Source organism: Scyliorhinus canicula, chromosome 14 (genome assembly GCF_902713615.1).
Source record: "Scyliorhinus canicula chromosome 14, sScyCan1.1, whole genome shotgun sequence".
Lineage (NCBI taxonomy): Eukaryota > Metazoa > Chordata > Chondrichthyes > Carcharhiniformes > Scyliorhinidae > Scyliorhinus > Scyliorhinus canicula.
In genome coordinates, this window is record NC_052159.1 from 65,057,817 (window position 1) to 65,074,809 (window position 16,993).

At 46.8% G+C, this 16,993-nt stretch overlaps 1 protein-coding gene across 2 annotated transcripts in view; it reads right to left on the bottom strand.

Moving 5' to 3' along the window:
* LOC119977114 (cytoplasmic dynein 2 heavy chain 1) overlaps positions 1-16,993 on the bottom strand; it is a 734,352-nt gene that overhangs the window by 549,070 nt on the left and 168,289 nt on the right. For both annotated transcript variants that reach the window (XM_038817726.1, XM_038817724.1), the window contains exon 36: positions 9,581-9,690. In XM_038817726.1, the coding sequence (XP_038673654.1) occupies positions 9,581-9,690 (110 nt within the window). The remainder of the gene's footprint in view (positions 1-9,580; positions 9,691-16,993) is intronic.

Below are 16,993 nucleotides of genomic sequence, written 5' to 3' on the forward strand. Positions count from 1 at the left end.
GACATTCAAACGAGGCCTGAAGAAGCAGTCTTCCGGGTCGATGGACATGAGACTGGCTTGTTTTTTGTTTTCATATAGGACCACCCCCCATGTGGTGACTGGGGTAGCTCCCCCAGAACTCCTAATGGGCCGGAGACTTCGCACCCGCCTTAGCATGGTTTTCCCGGACATTGGCGCAAAAGTACGCCGCACACAAGAACGGCAGGGACATGGTTTTTCTCGGCATCGGCCGATTCGGCAGTTTACGCCCGGTGACCCAGTGTTCGTTCGGAATTTTGCTGGTGGTGCCCAGTGGGTCCCTGGTGTAATCTTTTGCCAAACGGGCCCTATCTCTTACCAGGTGCAAGCCCAGAGTCGTCTCCAGCGCAAACATGTAGACCATGTTCGGTCCAGAAGACTATCACTTGCAAAAATTCCCCGCCCCAGGAGCTCATTTCTACAGCCACAGAGACCAGACACAATGGAAAGTATTCCTCACAATCTTCCTCTGGTACCTCACTCAAAGCCTGCGCAGGTCGTGAGAGAACCGCGTGGAGATAAAGACGCCAAGGTGACAGAGGCAGCAGACTCTGACTCCGAGATGGAGACACAAGACACCTCAGAGGAGGAATCCTCGGGCCCACGGCGGTCGATGGACAACCGTTGCGCCGTTTGTCACGGAAGCGCCGGTCTCCATCTTGTTACACACCGCCCGATCCAGCGCCTCGTGCAAATGGGGTCCGGTCTGCGGCAAAACTAGTCCGGCGCCCTCCTTTGCCAGGGTCTTCGGTGGATTCCTTGGACTTTGGGGCGGGGGGGGGCGGAGGGATGTTATAACCTGCCTGCTTACCATTGGCTGGGGACTAATGACAATCCCACAATCTTGTGGGAGTATGAGCTTCCCCAATGAGGGGGGCGGAGAAATCATTAGCAGACTCCCTGCATAAATAGAGCTGGCCAGTTTGGAACCAGCAGAGAGAGGGTGGAGTGAGCAGCAAGGGAAGTTGCTGCTGTTGCGTGTATATATATATTTATATATATATATTATATATATGTTATTGTAAATAAATGTTATTTCTTTGTATCCTGAAGACTCGTGCTGGATTCTTCATGGCCCTCACAAAAGTTCGCAAGATTGGTTCCCGGATGTAAGGGTTATTCTATGATGAGGGGTTGAGTAAATGGAACCAGAGAATCATAGAATGGTTACAGCACAGAAAGAGGACATTCAGCCCATTGTGACCATGTTAGCCATATTACACATGACCCTACCTAGGTCTATCCCCGCAATCCTACCTGACTTACACATCTTTGGACACAAAGGAAAAATTTTACCATGGCCAAACTTAATTACCTTCATTTTGCGAGTTGACCTTTTAAAATGTAAATTCGGAGTTCATATCTTGTCTCCTCCTATTGAAAAGCTAACGCTTTATTCCAATCCCTTATGTTCTGTTGCCCATTGTTACCAGCTTGCCTTAGGTAATCATCTGTTTCCAATGTTGTTGGGCTCATCAACATCTCAAAAGCACCTGTGCCATTAAAACAACCAACCTGTCCCTTTCAACAGCCTAAATTTTTCAATTGCTTTTAAGAACATTTAACCAGGAGAAAACATCCAATTTATTCGATTTTCCTGAAATGTTCACATTATTACTACTTTGCCGTGGCAACGTCCATGATAAGCATTCAAATGTGCAGAAGAAAATGGAACTAATTCTAATATTTTCAAAAGCAAGAATACGATTGCACAGCGAACAAGACAAATTACAATTTCACCCATAGACTAATTAATAAGGAATATAACCACCGACCATCTGGAGTGAATTTTTTACATAAATCAGCCAACTTGCAAGCTGGTTGATAATTTAAATATTATGCTGCATTTCATCAATCACCAGATAATTCCTTTCAATTAGGCCATCGCTGAAAGGACTTTCAGCTGTGGTATGCTCGATCATTGTATTCATGTTTTCACATGTCTCTGAGCTCATCTTTGACAAATATCCTTCCATTATCAGTCAGAAACATCACTGGTGCCCTATGAGCGGTCCCTATCCATTTATCATATTCTATAACAACTCTTTTGGCATTGAGTAGTGTTGTAGAAAGGCTATATAGAATGGAAATATTTCTGACGTGATTCTCCGGAAGGATTTCTAAGTGTGATAGCAAGGAGGTACTGGCGCTCAGCCCGGCGAGGCCTGCAACGCAATATAACATTAATTGGTCCACTTAACGAGGCTCCAAGGGATTCACGCTGCAAATCAAGGCTCACCAGTCAGCGAGGGACTCCGCTCGCCAGCTGCCCGCTAACAAGGTCAAGAAGCACTTAAACACCTCTTGCACAATCAGCCCTACTCAGTTCGTAGCCATGATGTCATGACGGGCTGGCGATGAGACCTGGGGAGACTCCTAGATACGTTTGAGGCCAAGAGGGAAGTCCTGTTCCCCTGAGGGTCCGATGGGTGAGCCACAGGGCAGCCAGTGCCATCTGGGATGAAGTGGCAGTAGCAGACAGCTCGGAAAGTATGACCAAGAAGACTGGCATCCTGTACCGCAAGAAGGTCAACGACCTGCACTGGGCCACACGCATGAGTTGACACCTCCACCGAAGCCTTCCTGTCCCCACGCGTTCAGCCCCCACTACCCTTCCTTCACCCTCCCTTCTGCCAACCCCCCCTTTTCTCTCCACAGATGCTATGCTGTCAGACCTGCTGAGATTGTCCAGTATTTTCAGTTTTTGTTTCAGATTCTAGCATCTGCAGTAATTTGCTTTGATTTTAAGTCCCCATAGCCAATGGGAGGAGTCCCAGAGGCTAAGGGCGAAGAAGATTTCACCGGCAATGCATGGCACCAAGGCCAACACTGCTAGGGTGACCACCACAGTGGAGAGCCTGGTGCACAATGTCGGCAGCATGAGTGAAGGTGTCCAAGGGTGGCGCAGTCAGTGACAGGCATGGCTGTGGGCCTCGACAGAATGTCCGATACACTGGGAGGCGTGACCCAGTACCAGGCTGACCTGATGAGGCGCTAAGGGACATCTCAGATGGGAATGGCCGATGGGCTGCGGAGCTTGTCCTAGTTGCAGGTGGCCATTGCCGAGGTTCTGCAGAGTGGGGCCCAATAATTGAGAAGCAATCGCTAAGGGCGTCAACACCATTAGAACTGTACAGCACAGAACAGGCCCTTTGGCCGTCGATGTTGTGCCAAGCAATGATCACCCTACTCAAGCCCACGTATCCACCCTATACCAGTAACCCAACAACCCCCATTAACCTTATTTTTTAGGACACTAAGGGCAATTTAGCCTGCCCAATCCACCTAACCCGCACATCTTTGGACTGTGGGAGGAAACCGGAGCACCCGGAGGAAACCCACGCACACACGGGGAGAACGTGCAGACTCCGCACTGACAATGACCCAGCCGGGAATCGAACCTGGGACCCTGGAGCTGTGAAGCATTGATGCTAACCACCATGCTACCGTGCTGCCCCATGGTGCAGACATTGGGGAGTCAACAGGGCTGGCAAGGCCAGATGATGCAGGGTCAGCCGGGACTCAAACCAGCAGCTCCTCTGTTCTGAGGTGAACCCCAGTGCCCTATGGGCACTGACCGGGAGGAGGGGGCGCTGGCCACCCCATGTTCCACCTTTCTGACAACACCACATCTTGCAGTCAGCACCTGGAAAAGGGCGGCACGTGCTGTGCTGTTGTCAAGTGGGGCAGGGCGCTCCGGCCCCAGAGCCCCCAGAGGTCACACACAAGTGGCATTGAAGCAGTTGGCTGCCTCCACCTCTGATTTGCATCCTGGGGATACACCAAGATGTAGCCTTAGAGCAAGGAAGGCCAATCATGTAGAGGATCACTGAGGGGGCACTGGGGGCGTGCAGGGTAGATAGTAGGTAAGCCAGGGAGGATGGGGATAGTGGAGCAGCTTGATCGGGAGAGTGGAGCAGTGGTGTACACTTGAACAAGAAACATTAAAATACCCTCACCACAACCAGTATGACACCTAAGGCTCTTGTTCCGCGATGCGGGCTGACTACCAATCTCATGCCCCAACCCTCCAGACATGGGGCCCTGCCTCCCCTCACCTGACACGCAACCCAAGCCACGGACATGTGCCCAGGGCTGGGGCCCACCTCCTGGGTGTTCGGAGGTTGGCTGCTGCTTCTGTGGTGCTGCTTCCCGCAATGTTAAAGCACAGTGTCCATGCATCAAGGTGTGATTGGGGTGCTAGCCAATGGGCCCCACATGCTACATGGCACACCCACACACGGGGATCCATGTGTGACATGCTCACATAACCACGACTGCCAATTCCCTATTAACAATAGTCTTCAGCCGCAAGGCCAGAGGCCTCTGCAATCAGTGGGAGTTATGGGTGGCTGATGGGCAAACAGGCAAGGACTAGGGTTGCCCCTGGAATGAGAACACATGGTCCAGGGATTGGCATGGAGGACCCTTGCATGATCCCTCCTCCTTCCCATCAGAGCACCCACCCACTTCAGCCCCGATACCCCCAGCTCCTCCATGGTGGCCACCCCACCCCTGGGCTCATTGCTTGTGAGCGAAGAAGGTTGCTTACCTCCTTGGTTCCACGCAGCGGCCCATCCGCTAGGTTCACGTTTTTCAAAAGGAGTACTAATTGGCGCCAGCGTGGCCACTGGCTGGGAAGGCCACTGGATCACAGAAGGCCATTGGATATGGGGTGGCTCCCATTAATTATATGGAAATAGGGCTTAAGTGGTGATGATTGGTTTCTCACCGTAGTACAGCGGGATTCCGATTTTGCCCACAGGAGCAGGCCTGTTGCATCGTAAACGGTTTGGCACCCAGTACGGTTCTTGTTTTTGGTCTCTCCGCTAATCACCAGCCTCATCGTGTTTTTGCTTCAGTAAAATGAGGCCACTGAATTGCAACCTTTGTCCCACATCTTTAGACCTAAGTTAAAGTCACATGCTAATAAAACACTTACAGTCGGATATGAGTGAGTCTGGTTCGTATAACAATTTTCACATTTCTCACTCACCTCATTGTAGTCTCATATATTCTTTATCAACAAAATCTGCACCTTTTAGCAGGATTTTTTAATTTTGATAAACCGGGTGAGCAAATTATTTTAAGAGCATTTTCTTTTTTTCTCTGATTTTTATCTTGTGATGCCATTATTTGTTGTCTAACACTCTGATGAGAAACATCAGGTATTGTTAAGGGTGTACAATAATGCCTTTACTGGGTAATGGATTCTCTTGTCATGAATGGATGAGTGTTCAGCAAGTTATGTGTAACTTTGGAGCAAGTTATGTGTAACATTGGAGCAAGTCTTGTTTTACATAACCAATTGCAAAGACTGCATACGAAGCCAATGTTGGAGGGATAAATGGAGGCAATGGCTTTATATCATGCTCACTTGTCCTGAAGGCACTTGACTTTGTTCTGCTCAAATGTCAAAATCACTTGATGACAGTGTTATGACAAGGTTAGGAGGGGTGAACTGACTCCTCTCTTTGTCCGAGTCCTGCGTTGGTTATAACAGAGTTTGTATTGAAAACGTTGGTACTGTCATTTCAATATATATACTTAACTGTGTGTAGCTCAATGTAAGAAATAAGCTAGCTAGGTTTCTAAAGTTAATAGTGAGGAATTAGTTTTATTGCTAAAAGGCACTCGGGTAAAGATGCAGAAATTATTAACAAAAGGTTTAAAATGTGCAACTATGCTCAACTACCTATTAATGCAAGAACAACGCATGCAAAAAACAAATATAACTTTGCAGAGTGTCAGATCTTAAAACATGGCTCAGTAAAAAGTAAAATCAGGAAAAGATATATTAATGGAGGGTCATTTTCCATACTAGCTGCTGGTACTTAGATTTCTCACTGGAGCAGTCATGGCTGGTTGATTCTCTTTACCCCGGAGAGAGTGGTGTTGATTTGGGATTCTCCTTTTAAGAATTCTTGATATGCAACAATGAGGTCTTCTGGTGGGTTTTCAAATCACAAACAGCTCAACTCTGATGAGAATGGTTTCAGAGAAAGAGGGAGAGGGGGTTAGGCTGTTACCCCAATTATAGCCTCTTTGACTGTTAGCTCAAATTCAGTTTCTTTTACATCCAAGAGCTGGGTCATGTGCATCTCTCTGGCTTCAATCTCAGCCTATCTCAGCCACTGCTTTGGAGAGCTCCGTAGACTCTGTGTCTCCATAAAGATGCTGTGGCCTTCACAAGTACAACTTGTGAGCTGCTGTCGACCAGTGTCCTTTCCTTAGGAAAAGTGTTCTATTAAAAACGTTTTACATATATGTCCAGCTGAAAACATTATAAAATGTGTCCAGCTATGACATTAGTGGTTAATATATTCTATATAACACATCTTCAAAACAAAATAGACTTCTTTATTTAAGTCATTCCAAGGTTGTTTTTTCCCCATGTATTGTGACCCAGCCTGCAAGCCCTGAGGGTGGCTCTCAGCTTGTCTTTATGTCTAAGCCTGAGAATCCTCAATGCGAACTACAAACCCAAGCTTTAATAAGCATGCTCTCAATGCCAGGTATGCAGTCTTTTGCTGGGGATTTAGTCCCACCACTTGATGTTGCAAAAGGGATCTCCAACAGTGAAGATATAATGCTTCTATTTGTTTTATGTGATGATAGGTTGCCCAAATCTTACAATCATAAAGAAGTGATTAAGAATCACTCACTGCCTGGTAGACGTTAATCTTTGTTCTGAGACAGACAACATGCTCTTTCCAAAGTCTGTGAGTCAGCCTGCCAAATGCTGAGCTTGCTTTGGTCAAGCGATGGTTGATTCTGTCATCCAGCGTAGTGTTATTGGAGAGGACACACCGAAGGTCTCAAAATCTCTGAATAGAGATAGTTTTTGATAGTGACTGTGGGGTCATGGAGTGCATGGCCAGTGACAGGTTGATACAAGATCCCGCTCTTCTTCAGACCTATTGTCAGAAGTGTTCTGAGGCTCATGAAAAGCAAGTAATCAGCAGCTGAATGTCCTCCAGAGTATAGGCTATGAACGCACTGTCGCCTGCAAACAAAACTTGTCAGTTGTTGTTTAATAATTTTTGTGCAAGCCTTGAACTTGAAGAGGTCGCCCGATGTCCTGAATTGAATGTGTACTCCTGTGTCAAGATCTTGGAGTGTGTGAGTGCAGCACGGTGGCGCAGTGGTTAGCATTGTCGCCTCACGGCGCTGAGGTCCCAGGTTTGATCATGTCTCTGGGTCACTGTCCGTGTGGAGTTTGTACATTCTCCCCGTGTTTGCATGTGTTTAGCCCCCACAACCCAAAGATGTGCAGGGTAGGTGAATTGGCCACGCTAAATTGCCCTTTAATTGGAAAAGAAAATGAATTGGGTACTCTAAATTTATTTTTAAAAAGATCTTTTGAGTGTGTTTTGGAGCATGGCCAAGAGGTGCGTAGCAAACAAAGCTGGAGCATATACACAGCCTTCCTTGGTCCTGTTGGTGACACCAAAGGCATCCAATGTTATACCACTTTGCATCAGACTGACCATTGGGTAAAATGCAGTCAAATGACTTTCCAAAAATAATTACCTTATCATGCTCTACGTCAAGTTTCATTTTTCATTGAAGATTTAGCATAGGTATTTCAGTGCTGATAAAATTACTTCCTCCTGCTATTTCACACAGAATTACAACTCTCTTTAATGACCTTAATCTGTTGCTATCACCAAATCTAAAACAATTCATGCTTTGTATTCTTCAAAAGCTAGGAATCCTGCAGCAGGTAACTCACCTCCTGACTTCCCACAGCCACAAGGCACAAGTCAGGAGTGTAATAGAATACTCCCCACTTGTCTGGATGAGTGCAGCTCCAACAACACTCAAGGAGTTCAACACCATCCAGGAAAAAGCAGTCCGCTTGATTGCTACCCCTTCCACAAACATTTACTCGCTCTGCCACCAACGAATAATGGCAGCCATGTGTACCGTCTACAAGATGCACTACAGGAACGTACCATTGTTCCTGCGGCAGTACTTTCCAAATCCACAACCACTGCCACCAAGACAAGAGCAGCAGGTACCAGGGAACATCACCGCCTGGAGGTTGCCCTCCGAGTCACTCACCATCCTTGCTTGGAAATATATCACTGTTCCTTCATTGTCGCTGGGTCAAAATCCTGGAAATCTCTGCCGAACAGCACTGAGATTGTAACAGTTCAAGAAGGCAGCTCACCGCTACCTTCTGAAAGGCAACTAGAGATGGGCAATAAATACTGGTCTAGCCAGTGACGCCCACATTCCGTCAATGAATTTTTTTAAACATTCTGTCAATCCTCACTAATTACTAAATACAGACAGCATTTTGATGAAACTGTTCCACATACTGTTGAAGTGAGGAACTATCTAGTATTATGTCATTAAATGAGCCAGTGGCTAACAAACTGTTTGCAGAGCTAAAACTCCTTGCAACCACTATAATTGCTGAGATTCATCATTATCTCTTTCCTCTGAATTTTCTGTGTTATGTGAAGTTTTAAGGAACCTGCTTCTCCATTTTGGGCAGTTCACTGCATAATGATATTTCGAGGTTCACCCGAAGCACTTATTAACTGGTTCTTGGGCAATCCTGGGATTAATTTGCCGCTTATCACTGTTTAATTCTGTCTTCTGCTATAATAGCCAGATATGCTGCAGACTTTTTTATCCAAATTTCATCTATCTTTAACATTACATTGACACCTGGCATCACCCATTTAAAATTTGGCAATCATTGAGTCCTTTATTCTTTATGTCATCGTGGAGTGTCCCATTTGTTCCACAAAGTGTGAAGAAAATTACTGTTTCCCCAAGAATCTTTTCAAGGCAGCAGACATCTAATCCAATAGGATCTTCCTCTCCGAGTCTTGACAGGGTAGACACTGAGCGGTCCTTGGGGAATCTAGAACTAGGGGACATAGCTTCAGGATAGAGAGCCAATCTTCTTGCACTGAGTTGAAGATCAATTTTTACATTCAGAGGGATGTGAATATTTAGAATTCTCTACTCTAGAGGGTTGTAAAGTATGCTTCTTCATTGAGTATATTCAAGGCTGTATAGATAGGGAGGGAATCAAGCTATTTGGGGTGGTACATTCCAGAAAGCCAAGTGGTGAAATATAGAATTAAAGTCTATCTATACAAACTTTCATAAGCATAGTGATACAGATTATAAGCATGCATTTCCTAACTCAACAACCATAATTTCAGTCTGTTCCGACTTGCAGGAGAACAAGAGAATCCCCAATGCACTTAATACACAATTAACATGGGGAGCAGCAACTTGGAGTTGAGGCAGACCAGCAGAGTAGGCTCAAGGGGCCATATGGTTTACTCCGGCTCCTATTTCTTATGTTTTTATGAATAGTGCCAACTGAACTCATCTATCTACAAATACTAAAGAACTTGCTATGTGTGACCAGTATTTTTGCAGCTCCAGCATTCATGCATGTTTCTTTTTATTGATCATTTTTAATGAAACAGGTAACAGAATATGTTTCTTCAAACAGTTAATACATGAAAATTTAGCTGTCAATCACAACAAATGCTAGTATAAACTTTATTGAAAACTACTGAGTACTTACTTTTTCTTTTGCTTTTCTTTAGTTGTTGAAGCAGATTTCCACATCCTTTGAGGACTGTCTTCAGTGCTCTCAGACCCCAGTCATAGTGCTGCTGTGGTGTCAGAAGCTCTCTGAAATGTTGTCATAAACAAAATTTAAATAAAGAATTTAACTTAGGAGAATAGACTATTTATTACAGCATTATATTTTTGGGATTTTAGTCATATTTTTGATTCAATTCCAAAGATCAATCCTGTAAGCGAGTCCTTGGGTGGAATCTTGTAGAGGTACCGGGAATCTCAGCTACTGGTTGGCAAGCAGGCAAGGGACTTGCGTGGCAATTTTCAGGAAGGCCCACTGAACAACAAGCCAATCAGGAATCTGGAATCAAGGCTCCAAAGGAGGTAGTCTGGCCTACTGAGAGCTACTCGCCAATCAGAGGCCAGCAGCTCTTGTGCTCAACAGTGCCACAAGGTAGGCAGTGGTTGCAACAGGAAAAATACCTATTGGAGACCCAGGCTCACAGGGGGGGAAATGTTTGGCACAGTGGGGTTGCAGGGAGGGAGATGTTAGGGGCTGTCAGTGCACCCCCCCCCCCCCCCCCGCCCCTCCATCCAACATAAAGTCCCTCAATCAGGTGCTGAGTGCCTTTGTCAGAGTGCCTTGGTCAGACTGGGCTAATACCAGCAGCGGCAGGCTAAAGCACCTAAGAGGTCATTAATTGGCCACTTGAGGGCCTCAATAGGCAGCACAACGGGAAGGTCACCCATGGGCTTTCTTGCCTAGAACATAATTCTGGCAGAGGTAGGAAGGTGTTGGGATTCCAGTACACCTCCAATCTACCTAATTACTTGCCCTTCTCATGTTAAAGCACGCCTCTAGCAAAAGTACATGATTCCACCTCTTATGCCTGATCATGCGTGCTACACCTTTTCAATACAAAATATTGAAGGGCTAGGAGATGCCTATCTCCATAATAGAATTGTCCAGAGTTGCATAATTATCGTGATTTCTTATCAGAAGTATTGAAGCTGATCAGGACACTTTGAGATAATGCATGTGTGGCATCATCAGAGGTGACATCATCGACTGTTTACACAGGTAACTACACAGAGTAGGTCTTCAGCCTGTCCTGAAAACATCTCTTTAACAAAGCTCCTTAGTTTGTTGAACCTCCATGGCCTCCCAGCTTCAATCCTGCAAACACCAGTCTACAAAAATACTGGCGACGATAGGGGGATTGTTTGATGAGAATACAGAGCGATGAGCTTGTATATGGAACAATTTGACTATTTTGTACAAGCTAACAAGATATCTGAGCTTAATGGGGGGCAGCATTTAACCTCCTCAGGAGTCTGGTACAGCCGTCAAAGCCAGGCACAAAGACACAAGAAGAAATAGTGGACATTTTGCAGGTCACTATTCACCAAAAGCTTTAGCCATTGCCGAAAATTTGGGATTTCATAAGCATGATCAAGAAAAGAGGGAATCAAGAAAAAAGGGAATCAATTGCACAATTTGTGGCTACACTGAAAAGGTTAGAAGAGCACTGCACGTTCGGGGATATTAAACGATAGGATCCGGGATAGACTTGTCTGTGGTTTGAGGAGTAAAGCAATTCAAAAGCGGTTGTTAGCAAAAAGCAACTTGACTTTAAAGAAAGGCATGGAAGATGCTGCATCATTGAAGCTAGCAGCCAAATAAATGCAGCATTTGACTTCAAACACAAGGATTCACAAGATGGCGGCTGATACTAAACGCAAACACAGACTGGTACTTGCCATAAATGTGCAAGACTGGATACTAGCATCAGATTGTTGGTGAAAAGATACCATGTGCAGAAACTTTGGAAGAAAGAGTCACATTGAACGCACATGTTAGAAAAAGATGCAAGCTTCGAGCGAAAGTAGGAAAAAGCAAGAGCGGAATAGGAACTGGCAAACAGAACAAAAGAAAAAGTGTTCATTTAGTACAACAAAGTCGAGAGAAGAGACTTAATTCATAGTCTGGGGGGCAATTGTTGTTGAATGTGTTAGCCATTGCTGGTGCTATAAATAGATACAGGGTCACTCCACTGCTGATGGACAGCCAGTAAAGATGTAGATGAACACTGGGGCAACAATCTCACTGGTGCCAGACTACCTAAAAAGAAAACCTCTGACATATCCCACTGAGACACTTGAAAATTCTGTTGAAAACTTATACTGGAGAAGTGGTTCCATTGAAGAGCCGTATTGGTGTAGCAGTACAATTAAATGGACAGAGGGCAGTTTGTCCTTCCACATGGTCAAAGGAAATTATCGAACACTAATGGGTAGAACTTGATTGGAAAAGATCCAACTAAATTAAGCCAAGGCATACCTAAATACCAATTCCGAATCAAAATCCTAAAGAAACACGCAAGTTGTTTTCAACGGTGAGCTGGGAAGTATGAGGGACACCTCAATGAAGTAGGCGATCAAAGAAGGGAGTCAGGCGAAATATTTAAAGGCAAGATTGGTACTCTACGCAATCAGACCAAAAGTAGGGGCAGATTTGGAACCATTGGTGAAGATGGGAGTCCTGGAACCTGTCAACGTTCATGAATGGGCTATCCCAATCATACAAATTATAAAAGAAGACGGACCCATATGGATTTGTGGTGACTTCAAAGTAACTATTAATCCTGTACTTTGTGCGGAACAATACCCTCTCTATCCCTTATCAAAGATATGTTCGCCGGTTAGCTGGAGGCCAACGTTTCAGCAAGATCGAACTAAGTCAAGCATACCTGCAAATGAATGTAGATCATGAGTAGCAACAGTTCCTGACGGTTGTGACACAAAAAGGATTATTTCGATACAGATTACCATTTAGCGTCACTTCAGCTCCGGCATTGTTCCAAAGAGCAATGGTCCAAACCTTAAGCAGAGCCCAGTGTTACCTGGATGACATTCTGGTTACTGGTAAAGACAAGGGACAACATCTTCACAACCTAGATGCCACACTACAATGATTAGAGGATTATGGATTGAGACTCTAAAAGGACAAATGCAAATTTTTCCAATCTCCAATCGAATATTTGGGACATGCAATCGACGGCAAGGGACTTCATAAATCTCCTTCGAAGATCAACGCTATTACCAAGGCACCTGAACCTCGGAATGTCAACCAACTTAGATCCATCTGAGGCTTACAAAATTACTACAGAAGGTTTGTCCCCAACTTGACAAGTTTTTGAAACCCTTGCATAATCTACTGTGTCAAAATAAAAAGTGGAAGTGGTGCATCAATGTGAGAGAGTGTTAGTGTAAACCAAGGAGGTGCTGCTCAAGTCAGAAGTCCTGACATATTTTGATCCAAAGCTACCCCAACAGTTTTTTTAAAACTATTTTTTAGAGACATTTTTCAATATAACAGCGAAAAAAACAAATTACGCAACAAACACAATTACAATTCTAGGATTTGTGGCGATTTCGGTGATTTCCCCGAGTCATTACTCACCCCCCCCGACTATTGTCAGCCTTTGGGGCGGTCACGGGCAGCTAGCGGGGCCGGTTTAAAAACCGGAGAAGAAGCCTGCACGGGTGTTGGGCGGCGGGGGCTGAGGCGCTGGGCCCAGTGCGGTGTGGAAGTCGGAGCAGCGGGGGCGGAGCTACAAGGAGGCCAAGGCGGCAGGCCAGGACACGATGTAGTTGGGGTGTCCTACATCGGATGGCTCCCACCTAGGATGAAGAAAGAAGGCCAGAGTCCGGTCCCGGGGAGCTCTGGGGGAATTTAGAGGAGAAAGAAAGAAGGTTTAAAGAAGTTTGGTGAAAGTTTTTTTTTCTCCCCTTTTCCTTTTTTTTGTGTGTGAAGGAAGAAAAATAGTTTTTTTCCAAAAAAAAAGAATAATTCAGATTGATGAAGGACAGGAAGGTGGAAGGGGAGAGAAGAGAAAATAAAAAGAACACAATAAGCCACTCAAGGATGAGAAGAGAAGCGTCGAAGAAAGCAGGAAACGCAGGTCCACCACTGAATGAGAGGAAGCAAAAGTGCTGAGAAGATGGCGGAACCCGAACCGCAAGGCGGAGCCGCACTACTTACAGTGGAGAAGATGACCGAGGTGATGGCGGTGGAGCTGGAAAAGCAGTTCGCGGGGCACATGGAGACCTTGAGGAAGGAGACGGTGGTCGCACTGAAGTCATTGGTGGAGGAGGCAATCGCCCCGGTGAGGGTCGAGAGGTGGCAAAGGCATCGGTCGAGGTGAGAGAGCAGGGCGAGAAGATGAAGGAAGTGGAGGAGGCCGTGTCACGACACAGCGGCCAAGTCACCTTGATGGGAGACGAGCTGCGGAGGGTGGTGGAGATCAACAGAGCAAAGCTCGAAGACTTGGAGAACCGCTCAAGGCGGCACAATTTGAGAATTGTGGGCTTGCCCGAAGGGACAGAGGGCCCAAGGCCAACAGAATACTTCGCTAAGAAGTTGGCGGAGCTGATGGGGGAGGGTGAGAACCCCTCCCGATACGAACTAGACCGAGCTCAGCGGTCATTAAGGCCGAAGCCCAAAGTGAACGAGCCGCCAAGAGCAGTAATTATCTGCTTCCGTTAGTTCTGCATGAAGGGGATGGTATTAAGCTGGGCGAAGCAGAAGCGTGAGGTGCTGTGGGATGGTACTGCAGTGCGGATCTACCAGGACTTGACGGTGGAGTTGGCAAAAAGACGAGCGTCGTTTGGGTGAGTAAAGGCAGCATTGTACAAGAAGGGGATGCGATTTGGTATAATGTACCCGGCAAAGTTGAGGGTAACGTATAACGCCAAAGACTTTTATTTTGAGACAGCGGAGGCGGCTGAGGCGTTCGTGAGGGCAGAAGGCTTGGGACAGACATGAGGAGCGGAACTGGAAGAGAGACTGTGGACTGTGTTTGAGCAGCTGGAAAATGTATAAATGCTACAACTTGTTTTTTACTGATGTGTATTGTAATTTACTTCTCTTTGCATTGTTACAGAGTTCAAGTTCATGGTGGGTTGATTGGCGTTCTGTGTTGCGACGGTTAAATGTTATGTTAGTGAATTGTATGGGTTGGATTGTTGGTTTTGTTTTTTTTTTGTTTTTTCTTTCTCTGGGACTCGGCGGAAGGGGACGATATATCTTGGCGGGGGGAGTCACCTGTGCTAGCTAACTAAAGTCAGCTAGTGAAGGTGAGGTGAGAGGAGGGCTGCGGACATTGGAGCCTGGATAGCAGGATTCAATGGGCCTACGAGGCGAGCGAGAGGGGGGGGAAGGGATGGATGCTGGGAGATGTTGTTTCAGGAGGAAAGGTAGGGGGGGTTCTAGGGAGGGAGGGGGGTTCTAGGGAGGGGGGGGGGAAGGGTTCGATGTTAACAATGGACAGGGGCGGGTCAGGCTTATGGGGCAGGGCCCGGTGGTATGATGATGGTGGATAAGAAAGGTGGGGGGAGGGGGTGAGAGGTCCCCAGTAAGGATAGTCACGTGGAACGTGAGAGGGCTAGGGGGTCCGGTCAAGAGGTTAAGGATGCTTGCACATCTTAAAAGTTTGAAAGCCAATGTGGCAATGCTGCAGGAGTCTCACTTGCGGGTAAAGGACCAGATGAGACTTAAAGGGCTGGGTTAGCCAAGTGTTTCACTCTGGATTTGATGGAAGGGCTCGAGGAGTAGCGGTGTTGGTCAGCAAAAGGGTACGCTTCCAGATGGAGACGGTGGTGGCAGACCAAGGGGGTAGATATGTGATTGTGACAGGGGCGCTGGAGGGGAGATTAGTGGCGCTGTTAAGTGTATATGGTCCCAATTGGGATGGTGTGGGATTCGCGAAGAAGGTGTTTGGGGCCATTCCCGACTTGGACACACATGAGCTGATTGTGGGGGGGGGGACTGGAACTTGGTGCAGGTGCCAAGGTTGGACAGATCACGGCCGTGCTCGCTGGTCCCATCAGGGGGTGGGCGATGGCGCTGGCTGGGCTAATGGTGGAAATGGGAGGGGTGGACTGGAGGTTCCTGCACCCAAGGGAACGGGAGTACTCGTTTTTCTCAGCAGTCCATAGGGTATACTCGCAGATCGACTTTTTTGTGGTGGGAAAGTCTTTGCCGGCTGAGGTCAAGGGGTCAGAATACTCGGCAATTACAGTGTCAGATTACACTCCGCATTGGGTGGATATGGTAATGGAGAAGGGGGTAGCGCAGAGGCCGGGGTGGAAACTGGATGTGGAGCTTTTGGGAAACCAAGTATTCTGTGAGAAAATTGAAAAGGTAATTAAGGAATATGTAGGTTTCAACTGTACGGGTGCGGTGTCGAAGGCAGTTGTCTGGGAGGCTCTGAAGGCGGTGGTGAGGGGTGAGGTAATTTTGTTTAAGGCCAGGGCGGACAAAGAGGAGAGGTTGGAGTGTCAGAGGGTAATAGATGAGATGTTGGAGGTTGATAGGAGTTATGCAGAAGATGGGGACCCAGCGAAGCTGGAAAAGAGGAAGGAACTACAGGCGAGCTTCAACCGACTGTCCACCAGGAAGGTGGTCCGCCAACTGAAACGAGCAAGGGGTGCAGTTTATGAACATGGAAATAAGTATGTTAGCAGGTCATCTCCGGAGGGAGGCAGCGGCAAGGGAAATTCTTCAGGTGAGGGATAGGGCAGGGAGGTTGGTGATGGCTCCGGAGCTGATTAACAAGGTTAAATAGCCACCCGGGGGAGACTGTGAGATGCAGGAATTTCTAGATGGGTTGGAGTACCCGAGGTTAGGGGAGGGGGACAGGGCTACATTAGAAGGAGCAGGAGATAAAGGATGCGATTGGGAGGATGCAGTCGGGGAAGGTGGCAGGGCCGGATGGGTTTCCGGTGGAATATTATAAAAAAATTCAAGGATAAGTTGGCACCCCCTGATGGTGGGGATGTTTGAAGAGGCAATAGGGAAGGGGGTGCTGCCACAAACCTTGGGGCAGGCATTGATTTCACTGCTGCTAAAAAAAGATAAGGATCCGACAGAGTGTGGGTCATATAGGCCCATATCACTTCTGAATGTGGACACAAAAGTATTGGCGATGGTACTGGCGGGTAGGCTGGAGGAGTGCTTCCCGAAGGTGATAGGTGAGCATCAGACGAGGTTCGTGAAAGGGAGGCAGCTGTTTTCGAACATTAGGACGGTTTTGAACATCGTTACGGCGACGGCAGAAGGGAAAGAAACAGAGGTGGTTGTGGCATTGGACGCCGAGAAGGTGTTTGACCGGGTAGAATGGGGGTACCCGATGGCAGTTCTGGAACAGTTTGGGATTCGACCAAGATTTGTGAATTGGGTAAAGTTATTATATAAGGAGTGAAAGGCAAGTGTCCGCACAAACAACATCAGCTCGAGATACTTTTCTCTCCACCGTGGGACGAGGCAGGGATGTCCTATGTCCCCCCTGCTGTTTGCACTTGCGATTGAGCCATTGGCCATCACATTAAGATGTTTGGGAGCATGGAAAGG